The sequence below is a fragment of the Myxocyprinus asiaticus genome, chromosome 30 (assembly GCF_019703515.2).
Source record: "Myxocyprinus asiaticus isolate MX2 ecotype Aquarium Trade chromosome 30, UBuf_Myxa_2, whole genome shotgun sequence".
In the NCBI taxonomy this organism is placed as follows: Eukaryota; Metazoa; Chordata; class Actinopteri; order Cypriniformes; family Catostomidae; genus Myxocyprinus; species Myxocyprinus asiaticus.
This window is the reverse complement of record NC_059373.1, coordinates 25,866,674-25,876,950: the sequence shown is the minus strand read 5'-3', so window position 1 is coordinate 25,876,950 and position 10,277 is coordinate 25,866,674. Positions and strand designations below refer to the sequence as shown.

The 10,277-nt window shown below is 39.0% G+C and overlaps 1 protein-coding gene across 1 annotated transcript; it reads right to left on the bottom strand.

The window, feature by feature from the left end:
- Positions 1–64: 64 nt before the first annotated feature.
- On the bottom strand, positions 65–9,978 carry LOC127420813 (bone morphogenetic protein 8A-like). Its single transcript, XM_051663364.1, has 7 exons — positions 8,661–9,978; positions 3,561–3,753; positions 3,167–3,315; positions 2,445–2,636; positions 2,278–2,357; positions 1,906–2,016; positions 65–955 (listed from the first exon to the last, which is right to left on the bottom strand). The coding sequence occupies exons 1-7, from the start codon at positions 9,151–9,153 to the stop codon at positions 806–808; spliced, it is 1,368 nt and encodes a 455-aa protein (XP_051519324.1). The 5' UTR covers positions 9,154–9,978; the 3' UTR covers positions 65–805.
- Between the last annotated feature and the right edge of the window lie 299 nt (positions 9,979–10,277).

The window sequence follows — 10,277 nt, the reverse complement described above, 5'->3', positions numbered from 1 at the left end:
AAAATTAAAAATATCAAGTTCAGTGATTCTAGAAAGCATTACTTGATTGTAACAGCGTGATAATTGTGAAACCAAACTGAAATATGTCTGCATATGCGAGGCACCGCTATGATGGTATCTGTTATAATCACTAAATTCACTGTGGGGAGAAAAAAAAAAAAAAAACTTTCAGCACTGAATTCATTTTACACCATGTCCAAGCAAGATTTGTGTCAACAAATGCTTGATTTGAATCAGCTTAATGAAATTGCAATTTCTTGATAACTGAATTTTGTCTATGTGTGCAGGCCTGTCATGGGCTGAATTAATGGGCCTTGTTTTTGTTTTAGATAAATCAGTCGTGTGGGTAGTTCATTAAGGAGAAACAGCATAACTTTTATATATAAAGTTATTTTAATAAAAGAGCTTTCGTTAGGTGGAATGTTTAGAAGATCTTTGTCCATGGAAGTTAAAGTTGTGTTTTAGACTCCATACATTTATAATCATACTTTAAAAAAAGCTTTACGAGCTGATATACTTTATAAGACAAGCATTTTACCATTTGTGTGTGAAAAATGTTTACAAATAATGCAAATAGTTTTCCTTTTTTTATAATAAATTGAATTCCAATCTTAAATCGACTGGTGCAGCATGAACATCACATATACAACAAATAGGCTGAGATCATGACAATTAAATAAAAATAAAAAAAATAGTCGATTTGGGACAAAAGCACTTTGGTTTAAAAAATAATACATTGTATATTACAAATAGTGCTTAAGGGATTTGAAATGGGTTTAACAAGAGAAATACTGTGTATAGAAGGTTATAAGCAGCCACAGTTCTTCACCACCATATTCCGATGTTTCTTGAGAATGACATTGTTATTGTCATCGTAGAATAGCACAGAGACAGAACTGAGTTTGGTTGGAGCACAGCAGGCCTTGGGCACTTCGTCTGGTCTTAGAAGGTGTACCTGCCAAAGACAAGCAGTCAGTGCAGTTGTGTATTCAACCAGCTAAACTGCACAAGTAGAAAAACAGATTTAAATCATTTGGGTAACACTTTAGTTTAGGGATCAGAAATTAGACGGTAATTAATGACTAATAGCTGGATTTATAAGGGACTAGTTATGGACTTGTTTGGAATTATAAGGTATTTATTAGGCCTTTGTTCGTTATTTCTTACCCTTGCCTAATAGCCTCTTTACATTTGTTTTTTTCCTAACAATTAACTTATTAGGTAAAAACAAAAGATACCAATAAAAATACATCCTTTATATGTTCTCATTACACTATGTGAATGTGCAGCTTATAGGTACAGAATAAATATAGAAGGCAGAGACTTTTGATGCTTAGTGTGAATAGCAACAAAATGAATCCTCTTTGCCTTAAGGGCAAATAGTGTTAGATGCTATTTTCACTACTAATTAAATACTACCATACAGTATAAGGGCATCACTGCAGCATGTTTAATGTGTTTAATTAGAGTCCCACAAACACCCTACACCAACCCCTACCCCTTAACCTAACCCTAGCCTTCCCTGCTTTCTTGAAATACTGTATGCATTATATATTCATACGCTCATTCACACAGAGTAATGAGAACCTATAAAGGATGTATTTTGCATCATACTAGCTATTGATATGTTTTGTTTTTAGCTAAGAAATTCATTGTTATGACAAATGCAAATATAAAGGGACTATAAAGCAAGAACAAGAAGTCAGTTAATCAAGGCTTAGTAAATACTTTATAATGCCAAACTAGTCACTTATAAGTGTAATTATTAGTCATGAATTACGGTCTAATTTCTGATCCCTAAACTAAAGTGTTACCACTAAGGGTAGTCTTAGCTAAGTTAAACCATTTATTGTGCAGAAATATACACCATGAGATACAGAAATGTTAAAAGAACAAATTTCGCACCAGAAGCTGGATCATTGCATGGTTGGTGGCATTCATACAGGAGCCCAGAGGATAGTCACATTCCCCATCACAATAATATGCAGAATAGCCTGGAGGTGCCAAAACCCAGTCCTGAAAATAAATGAAAAGAATATTGTTTACATGTACAATAAAAGGCTTACAGCCTTTAAGCAATTGCAGTCTACAGCAGCAATTACATAACTTATGTTAGCTTAATGTTGGTAGAGCATGGTGCAAGCAACAACAACGCTGAGGGTTCGATTACCAAGGAACACACATGTAATGTAATGCCTTAGGAAACTATAAGATAGGTGGTCAAGTGCAACATCCTGAAATTTCATACTGATGTACAGAAGTCTGTGTGTCTCTCACCTTCCAGCCAAGATCACTGAAACTGACATAGAGTTCATGTTTCTTACATGCCTGGCGTCCGCTGCTAGCATAATTTTGATCTGGAAAGAGTAAGATCACAGCTCAAAGACAAATCATAAATACTCATTTAAACACAATATGCTTTTAAACGGCTTATTGTGGCTCACCAAATATTCCTGGTCTATTTGGGTGTGGCAGGTCGTATTTGTGTTTTTTCTTGCGTGGATTGTTGTGTCTCACAGCGCGAGGTGGGCGGCAGGGGGCTTGACTAGCCCTAAAAAATGTCACCATGAAGGGCTGCTTGGACCGTGGACCTCGCCGACCCACCAAACCCACCCATCCGGCAGACAAGGAGCGGTCTGTGGTGGGGATAGAGTTTTATTCATGGCACCTCCATTGCAGCCCATCACAACTGTGTAATTATATATGCTATGTAAGCAGCATTTTTCAATTATAATAACAACTTTCATTTGTAACAACTTTATCTGCTTGGAAATCATCCCGCTTCAATTCTGAGAACTCCGAATGCCATTCAAGTTAAAATTAATTTCAATTTAAGACGGCTGTTACAAAAGTTAAAAATGAAAATATATTTTGTTAAAATAAAGTGACTACAGTTATTGTTAGTAGGCTAATACTGTAAAACCATAACAAATTAACATCTCTGTATTGATAGCATTAAGCTTTCAGAATGATTCTGTCATTTTAATTTATTTTATACAAGTAGTCGCTAATATCAAGTTACCAGTTTTATTGTAGTCATAATAATAACTGTACTAACTACAGGAAAATGTGGGATGGTTAACATCAAGAAAGGCACAATCCAATTGTTAGACCTCTACCAGAGCTGTGCATATAGTCTGTATGCTGTGTATAAGGAATGACTCACCCTCCTCAGTTTCTACATAAAGACGGATGCCTAGGTTGCTTCGAGGATGGAGAAGCCAGCGATTGCTTGCAGAAGTCACATCAAATGCCAGCCAGCCCTCCTGACCTGCTGGCACTGACTGCATGTCCAACAGTACCAACTCTGGCTCCCTGTCAAACCAAACCCATGAAGCGCATGCCTTTTCTTAGAAAGAGTGTTCAATTTAACTGTTAAATTCAACCAGTGATGGATCACAAGGATACTTATGGATGCAAAATCAACCTCTATGGGCAAATCCAAGTAATCTTGGATAAGGTATTTCATATTCGAGAGTAGTGCATCCTAAACACAAAAAGTTTATGGGAACAGTTATATGAAAAAGATGCAGTACTAAAAGTCATATATAAGTATTGACCTGTGTCTTTTCTCCTTCTGGATTTCATAGACAGAGATATGGAGGGTGCGATTTGCTCGCCAGCCCATGGGAAGTGTTTTATAGATGCGAAACTCAGCGGCGGTGACCGTCTCTCCTTGAGGAAGCGGGGTCAGATCGAAGCGGAACTCTTTCCAGTAAGGCCGTGGCTGGAGCAAATCCTTCTCCTGCTCCACTGCAGTCAGAAACAGAGAGAGGAAATTAGACAGAAAACCAAAGTAGAACAACATCAGCAACTATGATACAGGACAGCAGTTCTCTACTGGTTTTACTTCAGGACCCAGATTTTACATTAGACTAGCAACCCAACACAGTACTTAAATTGTTTATCGTACACAATGCACAATTTTGAGGAATTCATGCTCTTGGCAGCCAATAACTTCTAGCACAAACCATGTTTATCCTTGTTGTAAGTGAACCTCTATTTTACACATTCTGGGTCATATTTAATTTTTACCTTGCATAGTTATGTTCACTGCTATTGAAGATTCACCAGCAGCCATATTACCCTGCAGCTCTTGCCTGATTGCATACTATAGCTAAGCAGAGTTGAGCCTGGCCAGTACCTGGATGGGAGACCTCCTGGGGAAAACTAAGGCTGCTGCTGGAAGAGGTATTAGGGAGGCCAACAGTGGGTGTTCACCCTGTGATCTGTGTGGGTCCTAATGCCCCAGTATAGTGACAGGGACATTATACTGTAAAAAAGCACTGTCCTTCAGATGAGACGTTAAACCGAGGTCCTGAATCTCTGTGGTCATTAAAAATCCCAGGGCACTTCTCGTAAAGTGTAGAGGTGTAACCGTGGTGTCCTGGCCAAATTCCCCCCATTGGCCCTTATCTATCATCGCCTCCTAATAATTCCCATCCCTGAACTGACTACATCACTCTCCTCTCCATCAATAGCTGGTGTGTGGTGAGTGTACTGGCACACTGTGGCTGCCGTTGCATCATCCAGGTGGATGCTGCACACTGGTGGTGGTTGAGGAGACTCCCCCTATACTATGTAAAGCGCTTTGAGTGCCTAGAAAAGTGCTATATAAATGTAAAGATTTGTTATTATTATAGTTATGTTCACGGCTATTGAGGATGTAGGATCTGCCTAATTTGGATAGTTTTTACCAAGTGACAGATGGATTTGCACCAAAATACTGTAGAGTTTGAATGGATTCACAGCTTTTGACATCTACTTATAACAAAAGATATGGGGAACGTTTTATCTCCCTTTTAAAAGTTGAGAATTATGTGAAAAGTATAGAAGACGGATCCCGCATTGCAATAAAAAAGGGGGGTAAATTGTACTTTTTATCTCACAATTGCGACTTCCAATTGTGGGGGGGATTTTAGAGCTCAAGCCTCCTCCATTATGGACAGCATGCCAAATCGGTTTACCTTAATGCGTTCTAGGACTAAATGGACTAGTAAACTCGTAAAATCTCATAATTTTGAGAAATAAAGTTGCAATTGCAAGATATAAACACACAGTTACGAGTAAAATGAGAAAAGCCTTAAAGACATGAGGAGAAAGTGGGATTGTGTGTGTTGAGTGTGTGTACAGAGGCTGGAGTCAAAGATGTGTTGGAGGGTTGATTGGCAGGAGAAGATGGAGAAACAAAAAGGGAAAGATGAACATTTGTTCTTGTGGAGCGCTGCAGATTGGACTAACACCCATGGCTGTGGCTCTGTAGTTGGGTAATTAGAGGCACCGTGGAGCTGGCTGCAGCTCAGTGCACAACCACTAATTACAGTCCAGCGCTGTATTTTTAGAGGAGTACCCAACAGTATTTTCATCTTCTTCTCATCTTTTTTCTGTCTTTCAGTGGGGCCTGTAATTCCACACAGCTGTGTGGCCACTACAACATCACATGGGCTGCGTGCGCTGGACTGGCCTTTGTAAATCCACAAGAATCAGTAACAATTACGATTCACATTTAGATTCGCATTAATAAGACAATTGGCAAGAGCAAAGTGAAACACTAGATTTTTACATTTTCTGAAGTATATGTGAATGGTTATTAGCTTGTTGCTATGCAGTGGCTAGGATGTTCTGTATGGTTGCTGCTTGCTATAGGGAATTGGTAGGGCACTTTGTGATGTCGCTAGCAGTACTGGGGAAGCTACCCTAACAAAAAAAATCTAGAGTTGCCATAAACTTGCTGCAAATTTTCACATGCAAATGAGCTTTGCGGCAAACTCTTAATTGTCGCCAAAGGTTTGGTGCAGGTTCACCACTAACGGTGAAAAGCTGCAAACTTCTGGCAAACATTTACGGCGAATCACAAGCTTGTTTGCATGTGGAAATAATGAGTGGTGAATTTGTGGCAACTCTAGATTTTTTGTAAAAGCACTTTGAAATGATAGCTCCCCAAGTTACAAGCTACTCATAACTTAAGAGTTAAACTACAGTCAAGCTACTATTTAAAAAAAGTAGTTAGCTACACTACAAGCCATTAACAAAAAGTAGCTTACTACATTGAAGCCATTTAAGGACAACAATCTTTTTAGCTATATAGCTGATTAGGAGTTATTATTTCATTCTGCTATGAGAAGTTCTGATTTAATATGGACTATAAATACAGTTATATTTATAATAGGCCTATAAATATAAAAAGATATGTATTGCTTTTGTGCCACATAAATACTGTTCTGTTCAGAATAAATAAAATTAGAAAACACTATTTTATATAACATGATAAACAGCAGCAATTACCTAAATATTTCACTTTAAAAAAAGAAGCAAAGTGACTTCTATGCATGCAGTTAATTGTGAATCCATGAATCATTCATTTGAACTAGTTCTTTTACATTAACCATCCGAACAGACCGATTCACTAAAATGAATAGGACTTCCCAATGCTACACATCACTAAATTAATGAATCATTTATTTTAACTAGTTTATTTACATAAACTGTCAGAGCAAACTGATTCACTTAAATTATTTGGACTTCCCAACGCTACATAGAAGTGAGAGCACTAGACCGCTACTCTTTGGGAAAAGTAGCTTGTTAATGGAAAAGCTACACTGTTGTGAAAATAACTGAGCTATTGTCACGCTACTGAAAAATGTAGTTAGCAAGAGAGTAGCATTGCTAGGTGGTTGCTTACTGACAAAAGTCAAAGAAAAGCCCACCCCCAAGTTGCTATGATATTCTATGATAAATCTATGGGATTACCCGCTGCCTTGCGAAAACAGAAAGTCTGACTGCTTAGAAATGTAATAGAACACCTTTCCTCAACAAGCAGCACAATTTGAGTTATGATTCACATCTGTAGCACAAATAGCGTGAAACAAGGTACACAAAAAGTGTAATACTGAAGGGTGGAGGCTTAGGACACAAAAGAGCTAATGAGCAATTATCATAGCAATGCTTGTCTTAGCAAGCACCACTAATTAAGTTTGAGAAAGGGTTGATACTGACCAACTATACCAGGGCAGGAAAGACATAGGGAGAGAAGCACTAGCTGTAATTGGAATGTTTAACTGTTGTTTGTTTCGTGACAGATAAGTATCGTCTGTGTTTGGGCTGAGACAGGAAGAGATGCTGGAGTGATAGTAAGCTGTCTCAGTATCTCAGTTACAGGCTTTTTATTATTAATGTACTCTCTCCCTCATTAACATTGTGCAAAGAATTAGTGGCAAATGTCATAGTATAGTAACTATATGAGGGGATACTTCTGCACACATTTCTGAAAGAGTTAGTATTGGCTTTAGAAGTTAATCAAAAACGTAATCCAATACAAAAAACAAATTACTTCTCTAAAATTGTAATCAGATGGACTCATCGAAAAAGTAATCACATTACTGATTACTTTACTTAATGATTTATTTCCACTAAACGATTTCAAAATAATGTCTACTGTATATTTCCTCCTTGTTCATAATGTTCATATTTCTCCCTAACAATGACAATGACCACCTCCTTGTGTGCCCACCACCTGCAAGGTGAGAAACAGGGGACTGGTGCGATACCCAACGGTTGGCAGGCGAAGGTAAGGGCCTGTGTGGACTTGACCCTGGCTACAGGTACTGGCTTTTGCGACATTACTTGTTGAGCTGTCACAAAAATGCAAACAGACATGCATATGAACATCATTCATGTTTTCAATGTATTCTACATAAATAATTTATTTATAAATATGTGTAACCCTAGCACTGTACTTAAAGCACCAACATTTAAAGGCTGCAACTGGAATCTGATAACAAGAATTTAAAATGTAATGTATTACACTACATTTTTGACCAAAAGTAGTTTGATTACAGTAACTAATTACTTTGTAGTCAGACCATACCTAACACTGGTTGGTATATGCAGTCAAGTATATATTATTCAAGTACTGTGGCCCCAAAAACTAGTAGGACACTTAAGCCACACTTAAAAATTTAGATAGCACAAACAAAAGTTTCAAGCTAAACAAGTATTTGGACTCTTGTGTTTGTGGAACATAGTTAATGTGATTAACTACATCTCTGATGAATCTCTGCTGAGACACCTGTGTGAACTTGAAGGGAACTGACTTCATACTGTACATCCACTAAAAAGACTTTTAAACCAGTTGGTTTAAAGTAATTGCACAAATGGCTCAGAAAAGTGAAGATAGTTTTGAGAAAAGGTCTACTGTCACTTGGTTTGATATTTTATTAAATGCATGTAATGCAAAGTTACACCAATAACTGACAACTGCTTGAAAAGTGTGCTTTTGCCACCGGTCCTTCTTGACCCACACTGAGCGGGATTCCAACCGGTGATCCCTGGAATGGGAGTCAGATGCGCTAACAAGGAGGCTAAAAGCCATGGTCTCTAGCCTTGGTCGCTAGTACGTCTCTTAAGGCTAGGAGAGTGAGGTTTACACACTGCATAGCTGTCAAGTATCAGCTGGCTACCATTACACTTTTGCTACCTTTCTTTGAAATACAAGCCGCTTGGTTTGATATTTGTCATCTAATGCAATGACATTATTATATTTTAAGTGGGGCTCAAGTGGGCAAATACTTTTTGGTGCCACTGTATTGTTATAAATGACATCTTCTGCAGGATAAGCCGTAGTGTTGCCAAAGTACTATCTCTTACCACCTGTTACTTACCCAAGTTGACAAAGCTCATGACAGTATCTGCCTCACTGACCACCGTGCCAAGGGGTGGAGTGTGTGTACTTAATGTGGGCATTGCGGCATGGCTGATTCCTTCTGGATTGAAGCCCAAGCCTGGTCCATCATCACCCTCAGATGAAACGGCATGGTACAAATCCAGCATAAAGAGTGGGGCAGAGGAAGGAGGCCGCAGGGGCGGATGTGGCCTGGGTCGTCCGGGCAGCCCAAGAATGGATAAAATCTCCTTCTGCATCTCCTTCTTTTCCCGAATGCTCAGTCTGCGGAAGCTGGAATGCATCACTCCTTCCACCTGACCCCAAATGCACAGTAGCATGCACAGAGGGAGGAAGACAGCTAGAGGGAAGAGTCGTTGCCGGCCTTGGATTCGGTCCTTCCTCCCTCTGCTGTGGTGTGAGGGTACTAACTCAGCCACAACCTCTTGTTTGTCCATTGGTGTGGCATTGCGGTTGGAAGAGTTCTGTTCCATTGGTTCTGCTTTAGCTTACCGTGTTCCTTTGGAAGTTTTCTACTCTATGAGCCTTCGTTGTTGTCCTTCTAAAATCTCTGAGTGTTCAAAAGATATCAGTCCTCTCTGGAACAGTCTGGACTACTGTTTGAAACTCTGAGCAACACTCGAATCTCTAAGCAACTCAGATTCCATTGCTGTAGTCCTTATTTTGAAGAGCGCAATGTTTACTAATATGAGCTGCTCAGTTTATTTCCTCTTGACGGCCATTCCTCATGCTGTCACTGTATTTACAGAACACCGTCGACCTCACAATCTATTGCTTGCTTATGGAGTTAAATGATAAACTATATCCTAGAAACTTGGAGAAAAAACAAATAGGTCTCATAGTAGCTCCACTCCTTTCAAGGGTGATCCTGGAGTTGGAAAGACTGTAAGTAAAGAGAAGTCACTGAGCAGGCACTGTCAGAATGTGAAATTAAAGTCTTTGGGTAGATTAAATAAAAACAAAGGGCCTCATAACCACCAGCTTTCAAAGGTTTTCTGTCTTCAAAGTTTCCTGGCTCAAACACAACACCTGCTTTGGCCCCTGTTGCTTTGAGGTATGACCTGTGACTCCAATGGATGAAATAAAATCCTGTTTAAATAGTTACAAAAAAATCCTTGCAGTAATCCACCAATTTTCATCTTCAAAAGGTTTAATCCAATGGGTGAACATTTTCAAAACTGCTGAAAAACTTTTACAGTTTTGAGTTTCGTTTACAAGAATCGCCTCACCAATACCACTGCCAGATTTGGAAGTTGAAAAATCCCAGTGAGCTGTGGTATTCTTAGCCTGTGTACTGCTTGCGTTGAAGGCATAATATGAACATGGGTGACCTCCTTCTCACCAAGATACACGGTACAGAGAGGGAGTGTTCCAAATGACTGAATCTTCCCTCCTCCCTCACTTCCCAGAGCCCTTCTCACCTCAGTCTCCAGCTACCCTATCAACCATCTCATCTTCTACACATACCTCACAAATTGCTGACAATTATCATGTGGTTTGGCACGAAGATGTTCTCAGATGTCATCAAGCCCTTGCACAGAGTAGAATTTAGTTCTTATGGCTACAGTAATATGAAAACTATATTTATATTCTGTGG

Coding starts and splice junctions, on each gene's coding strand:
- LOC127420813 (XM_051663364.1), bottom strand. CDS start 9,153: ATGGAACAGAACTCTTCCAACCGCAATGCCACACCAATGGACAAACAA. Junction 2,637..3,166: donor TTATGTAGAAACTGAGGAGG/GTGAGTCATTCC, acceptor TCCCCACCACAG/ACCGCTCCTTGTCTGCCGGA. Junction 956..1,905: donor ATGCAATGATCCAGCTTCTG/GTGCGAAATTTG, acceptor TGTCTTTGGCAG/GTACACCTTCTAAGACCAGA.